The sequence below is a fragment of the Artibeus jamaicensis genome, unplaced genomic scaffold, assembly GCF_021234435.1.
Source record: "Artibeus jamaicensis isolate MK-2021 breed Jamaican fruit bat unplaced genomic scaffold, CSHL_Jam_final contig_463, whole genome shotgun sequence".
NCBI classification, from domain to species: Eukaryota; Metazoa; Chordata; class Mammalia; order Chiroptera; family Phyllostomidae; genus Artibeus; species Artibeus jamaicensis.
Genome location: NW_026521841.1, coordinates 2847329 through 2866746, shown reverse-complemented (window position 1 = coordinate 2866746; position 19418 = coordinate 2847329). Strand labels below are relative to the sequence as shown.

Here is a 19418-nt window from a genome sequence, read left to right as displayed (position 1 = left end):
AGAAGTAGCAGGTGGACCCATTGAGGGCTGACCACAGTCACACATTTGAGCGCATATAAGCCAGTGATGAGACAGACCGTGCAGGCTCCAGTCACAGAAAGTGGCAGAGGGGACCGCCATTGTCCCTCTCTGACTCTGCCCCCACATACAGCATCACAAATCAGCGACCTGGGTGGCCTCTCTCTGACCCACCCCCACATACAGTGTCACAGACCAGCGACCTGGTTGGCCCTGCCATGGTGAACAACTAAGGCTCCGCTCCTCATATGTAACAGGCACGAACAGATCAAAACATGGCTCAAGAACAACTCAGAGCCCCAGAGCCGATAAATCTAAGCAACAAAGAAATAGCCAAACTTTCAGATGCACAGTTCAAAACACTGGTGATCAGGATGCTCACAGAACTGGTTGATTTTAGTCACAAATTAGAGGAATATATGAAGGCTAAACTAATTGAAATGAAGGGAAATGCACAGGAAACCAATAGTGATGGAAAGGAAACTGGGACTCAAATCAAGGGAGTGGACCAGAAGGAAGAAAAAAATGAACAAACAGAAAAGGATGAAGAAATAAGAATTCAAAAAAAAATGAGGAGAGGCTTAGGAACCTCCAGGACATCTTTAAACATTCCAACATCTGAATTATAGGGGTACCAGAAGGGGAAGAGGAACAGCCACCAGTGGAAAACTTATTTGAACAAATAATAAAGGAGAATTTCCCCAATCTGGCAAAGGAAATAGACTTTCAGGAAATCCAGGAAGCTCAGAGGGTCCCAAAGAAGTTGGACCCAAGAAGGAACACACCAAGGCACATCATAATTACATTACCCAAGATTAAAATGAAAGAGAGAATCCTAGAAGCAGCAAGAGATAAGGAGATAGTCACCTACAAAGGAGTTCCCATCAGACTGTCAGCTGATTTCTCAAAAGAGACCTTACAGGCAAGAAGGGGCTGGAAAGAAGTATTTCAAGTCATGAAAACCAAAGACCTACAACCAAGATTGATCTATCCAGCAAAGCTTTCATTTAGAATGGAAGGACAGATAAAGTGCTTCTCAGATAAGATCAAATTCAAGAAGTTCATCATCATCAAGCCCTTACTGTATGAAATGTTAAAGGGACTTACCTAAGAAAAAGAAGATAAAAAATATGAACAGTGGAAGGACAGCAAACTCACAGTTACTAAGAACCACACCTAAAATAACAACAAACTAAGAGGACAGCTAGATCAGGAGCAGAACCATAGAAATGAAGATTCCATAGAGGGTTAGCAACAGGGGAGTGGGAGAAGGAGAAGGGGGGAGAAGGTACAGAAAATAAGTAGCATAGATGGTAGGTAGAAAATAGGGGGAGGGCAATAATAGTATGGGAAATATAGAATCTAAAGAACTTGAGACATGTGGTCATAAACTAAAGGAGGGGAATGGTGGGGGAGGAGTGTGCAGGGTGGAGAGGAGTGAAGGGGGAAATAGAACTATAATGGCATAATCAATAAAATATATTAAAAAATAAAATAAAAATGGAACTGCCTTTTGACCCAGCAATTCCACTGCTGGGTTTATACCCTAAGAATCCCAAACCTCTGATTCAAAAGATTTAAGCACCCCTATGTTCATAGCAGCATTATTTACAATAGCCAAGTGCTGGAAACAGCCTAAGTGCCCATCAGTAAATGAATGGATAAAAAACTGGTATGTTTACACAATGGAATACTATGCAGAAGAAAGAAAGAACTCCTACCTTTTGCAACAGCATAGGTAAAACTGGAGAATTTTATGCCAAGTGAAATAAGCCAATTGGTGAAAGACAAATACTATATGATCTCATCTGTAAGAGGAATCTAATGAACAAAATAAACTAATGAGAAAATAGAACCAGAAGCATGGAAACATGGAACAAACTGACAACAACCAGAAGGGAGAGGGGAGGGGGATAAAGGTAAAAAGCAGGGGAAGAGACTAGTCAAAGAACACATATGAATGACCCATGGCCAGGGACAACAGTATGGGGATTGACTGTGGGAGTGGGTGGTGGGCTGTGTGGAGAAAGGCAAGGGGGAAAAATTGGGACAACTATAATATAATAATAATAATAATTTTTTTTAAAAAACTGAACAGTATTCCATTGGATGTACACATATCCAATGGATTTTGTTTACCCATTCATCAACTGACAGACACTTGGGTTGTTTCCACCTCTTGGCTACTTTAGCTAGTGTTACTGTGAACACACACATACAAGCATTTATTTGAATACCTGTATGGATTTTTTCTTCTAAGATATTTTTATTTATTTTTATAGACAGAGAGGGAGAGAGAAGGAGAGGGAGTGCAACATCAATGTGTGGTTGGTTGCCTCTTGTATAGCCCCGTACTGAGGACCTGGCCTGCAACCCAGGCATGTGCCCTGACTGGGAATCGAACCAGCGACCTTTTGGTTTGCAGGCCCACACTCAAACCACTGAGCTACACCAGCCAGGGCTGGATTTTTTTCTTAATGCAACCCCTCCTGGCCCTTAGATGTGGGAAAACAAAGAGGCTAAGTTAAGGGGCTGAAAATGAAATTAACATTTAAGTATCAAATTAATAATGTTTCAAGTCTTGATTAGTAATAATAATTAATGTTTAAATTAATAGTATTAAAAAACACCTGTATTTAACGTGTGTTATCTCATGTATTATAATTCTAAAGTAGACAACCACTTTATAAACCAGAAAACTGAGGCTCAGAAGGTTAAATAATTTGTTGATGGTCACACAGCCAGTGACCATGGTTTTTCTGGCTCCACGCTGCTGTTCTAACTACCTCACTCATCAAACTAGCATTGGAGGTGAGTGAATAGATGAGAGGCGCATTGCCTTGACAAGTAATTCTTCCCAAACTCTTACCTTGGTGAAGTTATCATGCAGAAACAAATGGTACGAAAACCTTGGCTATGTGCACAAGCCCAGAGAAAGAAAGAATGGGGATGCTCTGGCTTTTTAGGTATGTGTAGACGGATCCCCGGAATCACTCTAGATCTTTCCCTCCAGCTGATTGTCTGAATGAACACAGCTATTCCAGCCCCCTACATCCTCACCCTGGTCTAGAGGACAAGCTTCCCCTGACACAGTAGGAGTGGACACGATCCATGTCACAACTGGACAAAGGTGGGCTACGTACCTGGGGCTGGCTGAACCACGTCTAGGTCTCCTGTCCTCTCTTTGGAGAGTTCCTGCAGGCACTGGTCTTGTTCCTCCCTCAGCACTCGTACCACATCACATAGTCGAGGGAGGGCTCCAACCTGCAAATCCAAAACCAAGAATGCTCATCACTGCAACTAAGTTGATTCTACCACATAAGGACTTACTGTGAGCAGAATGGGGCTACACAATGGAGATTCAAATTCAGGAAGGCAAAGCACCTGCTCACAATTCTTAGCGAGGTACAAGCAGCCATTTTTAGGAGGGAGTTCAGAACAACAATCTTCAGCTTGTCCACTTGCAAATCTTACCCTTAAGTTTACCAAGGCTTCCAAATCCAACAAGCCATTTGCTTTATGGGCACCTCACTATTAGTCTGTAGCACTTAATGTATTCCACTCCAATTGTATTTGTTTCTCATGTTTCAAAAGCTTATTGGTGTATATAAAACCAATAGTGGCTGCAGGGAGGAGTTGAAAAGGAGAGCTGAGGAAAGACTGGCACATAGTCCTGGCTTCCCAGAGTCAATTTCCAAAACATTAGTCCATTCTTTCATTTGTACCTGAGACTTTAAAAAAATGTGAATGCATAAATGAATGAACAACTGAACAGAGTACTAAATTGAACTCCTACTTTACTTTCTACCAAGTATAGGATTATAATATTACAAATTCCTTTCACACACATTGACTTATTTAACTCTCAAAATAACCCTATAAAACTCAGCAAAGTGGAAATAGAAGGAACATACTGCAACTTAATAAAGGCCATATATGACAAATTCACATACTCAATGGTGAAGAGCTAAAAGTGTTTCCCTTAAGAACAGGATCAAGACAAGGATGTCCTCTTTCACCACTTTTTTTCCACATAGTACTGGAAGTCCTAGTCACAACAATGAGACAAGAAAAAGAAATAAAAAGCATCTAATTTGGAAAAGAAGAAGTAAAATTGTCATTATTTGTAGATGACATGATACTATATAAAGAGAACCCTAAAGATTCCACAAAAAAACTATTAAAACTGATAATGAATTAAGTAAAGTAGCAGCATATAAAATCAATATTAAGAAATTGGCTGCATTTTTATACACCAATAACTATCAGAAAGAGAAATTAAGAAAATAATCCCATTTACAATTGTATCAAAAAATAAAATACCTAGGAATAAATTTAACCAAGAAGGTAAAGACCTGTACTCAAAAAACTATAACAATTGAGAAAAAATTGAAAAAGTTACAAATAAATGAAAACAAATAAACAAACAAAATATAACCAGAGACACTGAAATTAAGAACAAACTGACAGTAAGCACAAGGGAGGGGGGAGGGAGATAATGGGGAAAAGAAGGGAAAGGGTCATCGAGGAACATGGATAAAGAACCCATGGACAAAGTTGAAAGGGTAGGATGAGGGTGGGAGGTGGGGGTGGGCAGGGTGGAGGAAAGTGGTGGTGGGTAAATGGTGACAACTGTATTTGAACATTAATAAAAAATGATTAAAAAGAAAGAAAGAAAGAAAACATATACCATGCTCATGGATAGGAAGAGTAACATTGGTAAAAATGTCTATACTATCCAAAGCAATTTATAGATTTGATGCAATCCCCATCAAAATACCAGTGGTATGTTTCCAGAACTAGAACAAGTAATCCAAAAATTTATATGGAACCACAAAAGATCCCAAATAGCCACAGCAATCTTGAGAAAGAAGAACAAAGTTGGAGGTACCACACAACATGATATCAAACAATACTACAAGACTATAGTCATCAAAACAACATGGTATTGGCATGAAAACAGACACATAGATCAATGGAAAAGAACAGAGAGCCCAGAAATAAGACCACACCTATATGGTCAATTAATATTTGATAAAGGAGGCAAAAACATACAAGAGGGTAAATACAGGTTATTCATTAAATGGTATTGGGAAAATTAGATACATGCAAAAAACAAAACTAGATCACCTTCTTACACCATATACAAGAATAAAATCAAAGTGAATTAAAGACTTAACTGTAACACTCAAAACCATAAAACTCCCAGAAGAAAACATAAGCAGTAAAATCTCACACATTGCTTTTAGCAATATTTTCTTATATATCTTCTTGGACAAGATAAACAAAAGAAAACATAAACAAATGGGATTACATTAGACTAAAAAAGTTTTTGCACAGCAAAGGAAACCATCAACAAAATGCAAACAACCTACCAATTGGGGCAAGATATACACTAATGATACACCTGTTAAGGGATTATTATCCAAAATTTATAAAGACCTTCTTAACACATATACTTCTTAACACACACATAAAAATGCCCAAATAGTTCAATTTTTAAAAATGGGTAGAGGACCTGAATAGACATTTCTCTAAAGAGAGATATACAGATGACCAACAGACATGAAAAGAAAGCACTAATCATCAGATAAATGCACATTAAAACCACAACAAGAATTAAAACCTCACACCTGTCAGAATGGCTATCATCAGTAAGTCAACAAACAACAAGTGTTGCCAGGCTGTGGAATAAAGGGAATCCTCGTGCATTGTTCATGGGTTGCAAATTGGTGCAACCACTATGGAAAACAATATAGAGGTTCCTCAAAAAACTAAAAATAGAACTGTCTTATGACCCAGTAATTCCATTTCTGGATATTTATCTGAAGAAATCCAAAACAGTAATTCAAAAATATATATGAAGCATATTTACAATAACCAAGATATGAAAGCAACCCAAGTTCACATTAGCAGACAACCGGATAAAGTGGTACATATATACAATGATATATTACTCAGAAAAAAAAAGAATGAGATCTTACTCTTGCAACAACATGAATCTAGAGGGTATTTTGCTGAATAAAATAAATCATAAAAATAAGGACAAATATCATATGACTTCATTTATATGTAAAATCTAAAGAACAAAATAAATGAACAAGCAAAACAGAAACAGACTCATAGATACTGAGAACAAACTCATAGCTTCCAGATGGTAGGGAAATTACGGGCTGGGTGAAAAAAGTGAACAGATTAAGAAGTACAAATTGGTAGTTACAAAATAGTCATGGGAATGTAAAGTACAGCATATGGAATATAATTAATGCTACTGTAATAACTGTGTACAGTGTCACATGGGTACTAAACTTATGGGGGAGGAATACCTCTGTAAATTACATAAATGTTTAACCACTATGCTATACACTTGAAACTAATATAAAATAATATTGGATGTCAATTGTAATTAAAAATAAAAATAACCCATAAAGAGAAACAGAAAGGGCAAGGCCCGCAATGGTTAGGGGATGTGACCAAGGTTGTCCATTTAGGGACCTCAGTTTCAATAACCAGCCTTCCATCAGGTAAAAGACCAGGGTTTATACCCTCTTGACAATCAAAAGGTTTCATACTATATGATTACACTTATATAACATTCTTGAAATGACATAATTGTAGAAGTGGGGAACATATTAGTTGCTGTCAGAAGGGGTGTGACTATAACAGAGCACCATGAAAGATCCTTGGGAAAGAGAAATGTTCTTTACTTTGATTGTATCACCATCAATATCATGGATGATTAATCAAAACCTTGCTCACTCGCAAACACTAAAAGAAAAATAACATTTGTTGTTGTTACCACTGAGATTATTTTGATTGTTATGCAGCATAGCTGACTGACACAGGGTGGGGAATAGATCTTAGGGCAGCATCAACATAAATAGATAAGAAGTGAAGTTTCCCATATTGGGTAGCAATTTGCACTGTTGGAGATTGGAGGATGAGGATATTCCACAAAGAAGTCTTTAGAGCAATGGAGCAAGATCAGAAATGAGGGAACACCTAGAATGGCAACCACATCTCCAAGGAAAAGTTCAATTTCCTTGCTGTTTTTCCCCTGGGACTATAGTAAAATAATAATCAGAGGACAGTTTAACTTTTTCTTCTCATCCTGCACTTCTTTTTTCTAACTTGCAGTAAAATATATATGACATAAAATTTACCATTTTTGCCATGTTTAAATACAATTCAGTGGCATTGAGTACATTTACAATGTTGTACAACCACCATCACTATCCATCTCCAGAATTTTTCAACATCCCAGCAGAAACTGTCTCCATTAACCACTAATCCCCGTTCCCCCTCGCCCCTCCCCTGGCAACCTCTTTTCTACTTTCTGACTCTATGAATTTGCCTGTTCTAAGTAGAATCATACAGTATTTGTTCCTTTGGGTCTGGCTTATTTCACACTCATGCTGCAGCATCTATAAGAATTTCATTCAGCCCTGGCTGGCGTAGCTCAGTGGATTGAGCGCGGGCCTGCGAACCAGAGTATCGCGGTTCGATTCCCAGTCAGGGCACATGCCTGGGTTGCAGGCCAGTTCCCAGCAGGGGACTCACAAGAGGCAACCACACATTGATGTTTCTCTCCCACTCTTTCTCCTTCCCTTCCCCTCTCTCGAAAAATAAATAAATAAAAATATTTTAAAAAAAAGAATTTCATTCATATGTAATGCTCAATAATATTCCATTGCATGTATATATCACTTTTTCTTCACCCATTCATCTGGTTATGGACACTTGGGTTTTTTCTACCTGTTGGCTATTGTGAATAATGCTGTTACAAATATGGGTGTACAAATATCTCTTTGAGTGCCCATTTCCAATTCTTTTAGGTATACACCCAGAAATAAAATTGCTGGATCATATGGCGATACTATGTTTACTTATTTTTCCTATGTTTATTTTTTTAAGGAACCATTGAACTGTTGCCCACAGCAGCTACATCATTTTACATTTTCACCAACAGTGAACAAGGGTTTAATTTTTTCTACATTCTCTTCTACTCCTTGTTATTGTTTTGTGTTAATAACAACCATCCTGACTCTGGCTGGCGTAACTCAATGGATTGAGTGCCAACCTGCGAACCAAAGGGTTGCTGGTTGGATTCCTAGCCTAGGGTACACCTCTGTTAGACATCTATCAACAGTTCTTTGTTTTTCCTCTGGAGACCTGTCTCCCACAGTCCTTCTCCCTCTTGCTCCAGTCTGGGCCTGCTGCCTGGCGATGGTTTGGAGTAGCTGCTTCCCAACTCTCCCAGCTGGAGCCTGTTTCCTAGATTCCATGTATTTTTCCTACCTTTCCTTCCTTGTTTGGCAGAAGCACATTCTCTAGTAATGTCTTAAGAAAGTGTACATAGGAGGTTAAATTTTTTAATCTTTGCAAGAATGAAAAAGTTTTTATTGATTTGAGAGAACAGTAAGTTGAAAATAATTTTCCTTCCAAATTTTCAAGGCATTTCTCCTTCTCTCTTCTGTGTTATTGACAAGAAATTTATTTCTGACTCCAAATCTTTTGTATATGACATTTGCTTACTTTCTAGAAATATTTAGAATTTTTGTTTGTCTTTTGTTATGTTAAAATTTCTTGATGAAATGGTTTTGTTTTGTATCTATTAATTAGAATTTCAGTAGGCATTTCTATCTGAAGATTTGCACTTTTAATTTCTGGGAACTTTAAAAACATTGTTATTTATTTTATTTCCTCCTTTCCTCTTCTCTATTCTGCCTTCCTAAATTCATGCAGGTTGAATAATAAACAACATGGATCAATCCTCTAATCTTTGTTTGGTCTGTGTAATCTTTCTGGGATATTTCCTTGACGTCACCAGCTAAGTTTCCAACAAATGTTTTTTCATCATACATTTACTTCCCAAACAGGCTCTCTTATTCTCTGATGATTCCTTTTCCATGGCATCCTCATTTCCACACTTCCTCTACCTGGTTCCCTTTTAAAAGAAATTTTGAAGAACACGATATTGGTTGTAGTCTTGTGTTTTAAGTTTTTCCTCCTCTCTGCATGGTCTGTTTCCCTTCTTCTGCTTGTTCACTTCCATGTTGAAGGCCTTTCTCAGCGTCATGTTTAAGCTTGAGGCACAAAAGTGGACCTCAGAAACACTTTGGGCCTGAACTGTCTATTGACTGGCGACCTTCACTGTAAAATAATCAGGTCAAGAAGGACCACATGGTCAGCATCTATAGGGTGTTTCTCCCCTGGTCTGGGCCCTTCTGAGGTGCTACAGGCCAACCAGACAACTTCTCATCTATGTAAGTCCCTTCCACGCATTGCAGGCATTTAGGTTGTTCTTTTTCCTACACAGCCACCACCACTTCATTCACTTTCCATTTCTCAAACATTTCTTGAAAGCTCTGCTTTCTTGTCTCTTGTCTTGTTCTCTTTGACTTTGTGGTTTTAAACTCTTTGATTCCTTTACTGTCACTTTAAGGACACTCCCAGGGGAGGAGCAGATAAACACATGTGGTTAATCTGCCATTTTTAACTGGATGTCCTAATGTGACATAAGGAGAAATATATATTTGGTTATTGTCCCTGGTTCCTGACATAGTGCTCCTAAAAGCCTTGCAATTTCTTGAGTAATGGGGTGAGAGGAGTATCTTTGGTTTTTTTTTTTTAGTTTCTGTAGTATCTTTTAATATTTGGTCTTAATCCCCAGATCCTGATACAAGAACTTCTAAGGCCCTTGGAATCTCCAAAGTGATAGGTGATGAGTGACTTCTCATGTGCTAATAAGATGACTTGTGGCTGGAGGCCTGAAGATAGTTTCAGGTTGGGTGCTAGTCACCAGAAAGACCAGCCATGTGGTTAGAAGGTTGGAACTTTCAGCCCCACTCTTCCAACTACTTGAAAGGAGACAGAGGCCAGAGACTGAGTTAATCAATGATGAGAAATGATTTCGTCAGTAATGCCATGTAATAAAAACTCCATAAACAAACACCCTGAACAATAGGGTTTGGAGGGCTTCCAGGTTGGTGACCACATCAACATGCTGGGAGGGTGCCACATCCAGAAAAGGGAATGGGAGCTTCATGTGCCCCCTTCCTTGCCCTATGCATCTCTTCTACTTGGCTGTCCCTGAGTTGTAAGTTTTACAATAAGCCAGTAATAATAAGTAAAGGGCTTTCCTAAATTCTGTGAGTTGTTCTAGTGAATTAATGACCCTGAGGAGGTTCATGGGAACCCCCAATTTATAGCTAGTTGGTCAGAAGTATAGGTGGCCCAGATTTGTGATTGGTGTCTGAAGTAGGAGCAGTCTCGTGGGACTGGGTCCTTACCTGTGGGGTCTGTGCTAACTTCAGGTAGTTAGAGTCACAGTTGAATTAAATTGTAAGGCACCGAACTGATGTCTGGAAGGTTGAATAATTGGTTGTCAGTGTGAATTAAAAAAATCTCATATACTTAGTAATCTCATATACTCCTGGCTGCTGCAGCTTAGTGGATTGAGCACTGGTCTGAGAACCAAAGGGTTGTTGGTTCAATTCCCAGTCAGGGTACATGCCTGGGTTGCAGACCAAGTCCCCAGTAGAAGGTGTATAAGAGGTAACTACACATTGATGTGTCTCTACCTCTTTTTCTCTCCCTTCCCCTCTGTCTAAAAATGAACAAATAAAATATATATATTTTAAATTTCATATATTTGGTGTTACAGTGAACTGTTTTGAGCAGAAAATACCAAAGTAGTTGGTACCAAGAAGGCAGTTCTGTTTGGTAGTAAAAACAGCACCTAAGCCCTAGGTACCTTTAAAAATATGTACTCCTGCCCTGGCTGGTGTGACTTGGTGGATTCAGTGCCAGACTGAGAACCAAAGGGTAACCAGTTTGATTCCCAGTTGGGCGCATGCCTGGGTTGCAGGCCAGGTCCCCACTGGAGGGTGCTTGAGAGGCAACCACACACAGATGTTTCTCTCCCTCTCTTTCTCCCTCCCTTCCCCTCTCTAAAAATGAATAAGTAAAATCTTTTTATAAAAATATATGTACTTCCCATAAATTAAAAAAGAGATTGTCAGAAAAAATTACTAAATGGTGCTTTTCTTTATTATTTAAATTGGTAAAAACCATACATATATTTTCCTCTTCAGTTTCAGAGTTCAAGTCCAAGCCATCTCTATATCTAAAGTTTTTTTAATATTGCTAAAATCATGTCAGAGTCTTTAAAACACTTGGACCACAAAATTTTTCATATAATCTTGTCTTTTCCTGAAATTTTAAGTTGACTTTTTTTCTCGTTGATCACAAAATTCATAGGCCTTCACCACACACACACATACACATATACATATATACATATGTATATATATATGTGTGTGTATGTATATATGTATCATAGTTGTACTCCCAGGTTCTGAATAGAACCACGCTGGGTAACACTGCCAACTGGCTTCTGTGGGACTTGCCCCCAGGAGCCCTTTGATTTTCTAAACTACTGTAAATTCTCTTTGGTTTGTTGCAGAACTATGGAATCAGTATGTGTCCATGGTCATTTGGGGTAAAGTCCATTTTTTAATCCCATATTTCATATTTAGTTTTGGTTTTGCTAGGAGATAACTTACAAGGGTGTTGTTCTTGTCATTGTTTGTTTGTTTGTTTTAGAGAAGACACTTAAGTTGTAAGCTTTCTGAGATCTTGTACATCTAATAGTGTCTCTGGTAGGCAGTGATTCAGCACCCAGTAATGGCTGGCCTGCTATAGAGTATAAGTTCACACCTGTTGGTTGATGATTTGTGACTTGCTTCCACCATCCACTTCTTTGGGGAATTTTCTTGGATGGTAGACATACTCCGAGATGTCTTCTCTGCCTTTTAGCCAACAACCCCCTCCTCTCCCATCCCAGAAAAGACCCCTTCATTGCAAGGTAGATTGGTTTATGCGGTGAGGTCCCATCTCACTGATCAGGCCAACAGAGAAAACCTCACCCAGCTTAAGACAATCTGCTTCCCTCTCCTGGATATTTGCTATTGGAATTGGGAGTAACATCCATCTCTCTAATTACTGAAGCATGTAAGCTTCAAAGCTATAGGGTAGCCATTTTTTAACCCAAACAAAGCAACAGAAAAGTCCAGTCTGCAGAGAAAGAGAGAGAATAATAAAGGAAACCCCAAAGTAAGAGGAAAGATGTCAAAAGACAGTTCTGTAGGTTATTTTAGAGTTCAATTTTAGACTCAAATCTGAAAAGGTAAAGTCTGGAAGGAAGTATAATAAAATCCTATTAAATTGTGAAGAAGGTAAAGAAGTTCAACATCACTTCGCTTATCACATTTTATAATATAATTACTTGCTTGCTAACTTGAGACAGACAAGATATAGTTTCAAGAAGGAACAAAAATGAAATGCTAGTCTAGTTTATACAGTGAGAAATAAGAAGAGGAACTCACTATCCTACACCCAGTTAAAACCAAAACATTTTAGCAAACTTTTATTGGGCATCTACTATATGCCCAGCAATCTGCTCATCACTAGGGATGCAAAGGCAACAGGAACATAGCTCCTGCCCTTGAAGCTCATCAACTCCAAGGTGGTCCAGGGAGGCTAATGATAGGAATGTAGGATGAAGGCAGTGGCCAGATCATGATGGACTAAAAGTGGCAACAGAGGACTCCGAGGAGGTGGCTCTGCTATTTAGGCAATAAGTGAGGAATAATTATTATGCTCAGAGTAGCAACAGCTCATAAAGAAGAGGACCTAGAGGTGACAGTGAGTAGGCAGATTCTACAGGAGTTGCACTGAGTGTAGGGATGAGGAGAGGGTGGTTCCCATGAGTCAGCTTTGGGTGCCTTGATAGTTTCAAGAAAGGAGAAACAGACATAGGCCTAGGAGTTGGGGTAAGATAATTTTGGTTAAGGAAGATTGGATTTATGACATGGTGGGGTTGCCAAGGAAGATAATACAGTAAGAGCAAGTGTAAAAGACAGAACCTGGGAAAATTCTCTTCAGAGGCTGAGAAAACTAAGGAACAGCAGGAGAGGCAGGATGGGAACAAGGAGACTGCAAAAGGCAGAAGCCAAGGGAGGGGAAACAAAAAAGGAAGGAGGGTGCTGGCATTGAATGCCTTCAAGAGGCTGAGTTCCATGTTTCATTTTGCCCAGGACAGTCCATGTGTATGCCTGCTGTCCCAATGTCATTATTCATAATGTTGCATGTCTCTCATAAATTATGTGATCACCCTAGGTAGGATCAGGACTGCAAAGTGTATAGGGAATGTGGTAAAATGAAACACTAGTGAGACTGATCTCAGTGGCTGGTGGGGAGGAAGCCAGATTGCAGAAGACTTAAGAATGAGTGGAAATAGGAGCAAGGATCATAGCTACTACTTCCAAGAAGCTGGCCATCAGGGAGCAGAGGTGGAACTGTGGTTAGAAGGGCCCAGAGTGCAGAGGGAGTGCTCTCTACCATCTGGGTTAGACAGACTTGGACAACTTGACCAGTTGATGGAAACAACCAATCACGAGGAAGATGGTAAAGATTAGACACAATGGCTGCACTGTGTATTCTCAGGACAGAAGTCACTAAAAATGGTGGGGCAGAAATCAGAAGCACAGGTACAGGGATTGGCTGTGGGCAGGAGTAGAGCCTCTATTTCACTCAGATGGTGTTATGGACAGAATGTTTGTGTCTCCCCAAAATTTGTATATTGAAGCCCTAACCCCTAGTGTGGCTGTATTTGGAGATGGGGCCTGTAAGGAGGCAAATAAGGTCAAATGAGGTCATAAAAGCGAGGCCTTGATTTGATAGGATTAGTTTCCTTCTAAGAAGAGACACCAGAATGCTCAATGTTTATCTCTCTGCACCCACCCAGAGGAAAGGCCATGTGAGGACAAAGCAGCTATCTGCAAGCCTGGAGTGGGGCTCTCACCAGAACCCTACCACACTGCTCTTTGATCTCAGACTTGCAGTATCCAAAAATGTGAGAAATATATGTCTATTGTTTCAGCCCCCTAGTTGGTGGTGTTTTATTATGGCAGCTCAAGCTGACTGAGAAAGATATGAAAGAAAAGGACAGTGGGGTATAAATTAGACACACCTATAACATATTGGTCAAAGGAAGCTCATCCATAGTCTTGACTCTCAGAAAATGGGAGACAAACCAGTGTGGTGCAAATGAAAATGGAGGTGGTAAGGTCAGGAATTTGAAGAGACACGTAGACATCAGGGAGACCCTCTGAGAGCCAGGGGAGAGGGAACTGATGTTGGACACGTGGGGATTCTGAAGAGGGCTGTGGAAAATTTGGGGATCCCGGCAGCACAATGAGCTGGGACCACAGGAGACAATCAACCAAGGATGTCCCTTCTGCAAATGCCCCTTGGAATCTGTCAAACACAGAATGATGAAGCTGGGTGGGTTCCAGAATATTCTTATTCTCTCAAGTCCACATGAACATTGAGCAGTCCTCTGTTTGTAATGTAAGTAAGTAGATAGGATCTGAGTGTTGTGGGTTTTACCTGGGGCTGCAGACTGTCCCAGAGCCTGAGTGAAGGTCAGTGGTGAAAGCTTAGTGAAACCTCAGCTTACTAAGGGCGAGGAAGCAGGGACCAAATCAAGGATCACTGGAGGAGGCTGATCTGAATGTTAAGTCTGGCCTTTCAACAGGAGTGCTAAGAAGAGAGCTATGCCCTCCTTTGACATGGGAAGTACCAATGGGGTAGGGATAATGAGGACAAAGAGGAGGGATAGGAGCTCAATGGGAATGGCAAAAAGGTGATGCTAAAGCAGAGAGGACTCTGCTAAGCAGTCTGGGAAGTGTATCTACCTTCATTTTGTTTGCTTTTGTAACCCCAAGCTCCTCTCTGTCTCTCTTGATAAAATGCTGTGTGTATTTCAGTGTTTGTTTTGTATTTTATAAGACGGTTAGATAAAACTGAACGTAATGTCATTTTGAGGTGTGGGAGAGAATATTAGGACAGCACCTTGGGCACAGGAAACCAGAGTAGGCCTCTCTATAGGAGCAGATGCATGTGCTGGTTCAGAATTTCAGTCCTCATGCCACCACATCCAGCTGTGTGACCCGAGCAAATGGCTTCAGTGTCTTCATCTACACTGGCCTGGAGGTACTGAGTGTTGATGAGAGAATTAAATCAGGTGCTGCTGGGAATGACTTAGCAGACTGTCTAGTGTGAAATAATGAAAGCCTTTATCATCATCATCATCCCATTAATTTTAGGGATAGTAAAAATTTTAAAAGAAATCCACATACTTCCAATCCAATACTTCCTCAGAAAATCAGAAAGTGATTTTTCAGGTATACAAAAAATCCCAGTGACTCTTTGAAGAGTTATCAATATCCAGCTCCTCAAGTGGCTTTTGCAGGCTTTCCTAAAATTCTGCTCAAAGAGCCCGTCAGTCCCCAGATCCAGAGGCACTACAGGAAGAGGCAGGGACCACCATGTGCTGGAGGCTTCTATGTGCCAGATCCTATACTTGGAGTTTAAATGTTTCTGAGCTGTCAACTGAGGAGGGATAGATAGAGGAGGGGGAAAAGTGGGAAGGAAAGATGTAAAAGGATCAAGGATACCATTGCCCGCAAAAGTCTTTTTATCTGGTTCGGAAATGGATTTCATGAGGTACACCTGCTTCTGTTCTCCAACTCAGATTCCCTGTCACCAACCTCACTTCCCTGAGTCCAACATGAAATTAACACCTATTATTAGCCGTATGAATGCATCTCCCCAGAAACATGACAACCTTTAAGGCAATGGTTCTCAACCAGGGAAAATTTTGCCCTCCCTGTCTCCTAGAGGACGTTTGGAAATGTCTGAAGACATTTGTGTTGACACAACTTGGAGATATGTTTCTACTGGGTAGAGGCCAGGAATGCTGCCAGACACCATACAATGCACAGGACACACAACAAAGAATTATCCAATCCCCTTTCTTCACTGTTCTCATTATCTACACCCCATTAGTTAAACCCATGCCAAGGGAGGATATAGCTTTCTTCATGGCAACCCTTGTTGAAAGCTCAGACTTAAGATCCAAGACTATAGTTTCAAAGTTAAGAAACAGTGATTGAGGAAAAAGTAGTCCCACACACACCACTTAACTCACTATGATTATCAAATTGGCAGTTTGCCAGATGTCCTGGATTAAACAGTGCTACCTTGAATGATTAATTTTCCTCTGCTTGACACATTTTGTAAGTAGTGATTGCTTTCAAGATGTTATTCTTCATTACTTGTTGCTATATGAAACTGCCACAGCTTAAGACAATCCCTATAGATGTCATCATCATTTCTTTCATTCATTCATTTAGTCATTCATTCATTCAACACATGATCATTGAGCTCCCTCTTACATGGTATCAGGGAAGAGAGGAGGATGGATGTGCTGGTGAATGATTATAACACTGTCCCAGGTGAAAGTCCCCATGAGATAAACATACGAGGGTGGGGGTAGCAAAGGGAGGTGTGGTCAGGGTTTCCTTTAGCAATCTCAGAACACTGTCCCCATCACCACTTTTGGGTTTCCACTTGCAAGGGTCCCTCTTGGTACCTCCTCCCTGTCTAGAAAGGGAAGGGAAAAAGAGGTAGCGACAAGCAAGTTGGCCTTAATAACCTCCCATTAGGACAGTGCCTATGCTCTTATTCAAGGGAGAGACCCCAATGTACGAAAAACTGTCTGAATATCCTTAAATTTCAAAATCAAATGTCTGACCATTCAGTCATGCAGAAGGAAAATGGGATGTCATAGGAAATGGCAAAATGTGAATCAAAGTAGACCAATTCCACTCCTATTTGTTAAAGGAGTTTTCTGCCAAGAAGTATGAGACTTTAGGTCAGGATAAGCCTATAAAATAATCAGAAGACCAAGACTTACAGGAAACTATCTGGTAATATAATAGAAGACAGTACCAGTGAGTGCATGAAAATGACATATAAGGACAAGGGATGTAATTGGCAGAGCACTGGGTAGTTGGAAATCAAGAGATCTGGGTTGTAGTCCCAGCTTTACCACTAACTTGCAGATTTGGGGCAGGTCCCTCCTCTCCATGGTCTCAGTTTGCTCATCTGTAAAATGGGGGAACCAGAGCATAATGAAGCATCCTTCCAAGGCCCACTGAACCAAGCGAAGGCTTTCATTTCCCCCTCTGCTTATTCTTGGATAACATGGGGGTCCCTTTAAGATTAAAACATAAGTTGAACCTCCAACCTCTTGATTTCTTCAGACAACTCCAGGATTACTGCAGATACCCGAGACGTCACAAAGAGGAAACTACTGCCTCTCCCATCCCTGGGCACTGAATATCAGCATCCCTCTGGGCTACATTTGGCTCTGAATTGTCCCCAGTTCCCCAGGTGGCTTTTCTCCACACTGGGAGTTCAAACTGAGTGGGGGCTGTTGTTCTAGCACCTTCCAACACCAACACTGAGAAGAGGCTCGAAGGTTATCAGGTAGGCGGGGATAAGATCCCCAAATTCCACTCTTGCAAACTACTGCTGCTGGAATATCATGGACCTGCTGGAATGATGGGCATCTACTGATTGTTAACACTCCCATCAGCTCTAGGAGCTGAGGTTCGTCCTATGATCAAACAAGGGAGTACTGTAAGAGGGCAAGGTTATTGGACACCAAAAAGTACTTGCCCAGGACAGAGATGGAAGGCTCAAAATTGGGTCCCCAAGTGCTTTCCCTGGGGAATTTCTTAGGACAGAGGCCTTGGGGGCCAGTCTGGAATGTTAGTGGAAAGAAGTATGGTAGTTCTGGAATCTGCAGCCCTCACTCCCCACCCTTACCACCTCCCCATTCCTTCCATTCAGCCAGTCTGGGTGCAGCCACTCACAAATCCCACAGGGAGAGGCCTGTGATTCCCAGGAGTTTCTGTGGGAAAGAAAACTCAACTACAGACTCTGCTGCCTTCTCTTTTCTTTTCCAGCTCCTCCCTGGACCTGTTTTGTGGAAACCAGCTGCTCCCAGGGGTCCTCAGGCATGCGGACATTAGGGAGACGAATCCCTCAAGGGAGAGGGGGCAGGGAGCTACAAACAGTCCCATCCCAAACCCGAAAGCTGCGGGCGGACCTTCTGAGGTTTTCCAATGTGCAGCCCGATTGTGTGAAAATGTCAAGGCTTTGGGCAGACAAATGTGGGTTCCAACTGTCTTTTGGGGGCAATATTTTTTGGTCTTTCCAATTCTCGGCTTCCTTGTCGGTAAGATGAGGGTGATAATATCAGCCTTGTAAGGAAGTTATGAGGTTTCAATAAAATAATGGGAGCAAAGTGCCCCGCACACAGTAGGCACCTCCAGGGACAGCTCCAGAATTTCCGCCTAGGTGTGTCTTAGAGGATCAGTCCAGGGGTCCACAGAAAGGGCGGGGTGGAGCACAGGGGTGCGTCTGAGAGCTGCCTTCTCCTGGCGCACATGTGTTTATTTTGAGGGTAGGGGGCCCTCTGGATTGAAACCGATAGAGATTAATGATGAGGAGGATGGGATTAAGGGTTTTCACACTTTAGTAGAAGACATGGGGGTGTCCCCGGCTACCCCCATCACGCCTGGACCCGAAGGAGGGTCCCTGCCCGAGGAGGCGCACGGTACTCACAGTGTGCTCAGCGCCGATGAGGAGCAGCAGCAACAGCCACAGCGAAGGCGGCAGCAGACGGGGGTTCATGGTGCCCGCGGCGCTCCCTGCACACTCCCGACGGCCTCTCACCTGAACGCACCGCCCAGCCCACTCCGGAGCTCAGCGACCCCCGGGTCCTGGGCCCCAGGCGGCCACCGAGCTTGAGGGCTGGGATCCGCAGCCCACTACGTCCCCAGACTACACCTTCTTGGACTAGGTGGTCGCGCTCACTGATGAGAACGCCAATGCTGCCTGCCCTTCTCCACCCAGCTTTACCAGCCAGGAGCAAGCGCACGGGCTGATGAGGGAGGAGGAGGCGGCGGAGGGTGCGGGGAGCTGGAGCTGGCTCCTGCAGGCTTGGCAGAGTAAGAGGGGCGGCGGGGCGGGGCGGGACGGGGAGGGGCAGGTGGAGGAGACCCGGAGAGGGCTTAGCCCTTGACGCTACAGCACCCCAGTTACATAAAAGGGCTCTCAGCTCTGCCATAACCTCGCTGCGCGGAGATGGGCAACCTATGCCGCCTTTTTGAACCTCACGCCTAACGACACAATAATACCCACCCTGGGGATGAAAGCTTTGCTGGTTCCTGTGCAATAGCCGTTGCTTGGTCAATGCCTGTTACATCTAGTCAGTGTGGCAGGTTTTCACTTTATTTTTCTTCACTATTAAAGTTATACTGGCTCACTGCAGAAAGTTTCACTACGATGAATACCATCACCCAAGAAAGCCTTTGATGATCAGGTGAACCAAGGAGGGTCATCTGGTCCACCTGGGTATTTGGGGTTGTGCTGAAGATGGGAGACTTCGTACTTCCTGGTCTCACTGGGGGCTATTTAAA

General features: G+C 41.7%; 1 protein-coding gene across 6 annotated transcripts in view; it reads right to left on the bottom strand.

Annotated features, from left to right (window-relative positions):
- The window catches only part of SCTR (secretin receptor), an 84444-nt gene extending 65543 nt beyond the window's left edge, over window positions 1–18901 (bottom strand). For all 6 annotated transcript variants that reach the window (XM_037146388.2, XM_037146392.2, XM_037146398.2 and 3 more), the window contains exons 1-2: window positions 18562–18901; window positions 3162–3282 (exon numbers count right to left, since the gene is read on the bottom strand). In XM_037146388.2, the coding sequence (XP_037002283.2) occupies window positions 3162–3282; window positions 18562–18630 (190 nt within the window). In that variant the 5' untranslated portion in view covers window positions 18631–18901. The remainder of the gene's footprint in view (window positions 1–3161; window positions 3283–18561) is intronic.
- Window positions 18902–19418: the final 517 nt, after the last annotated feature.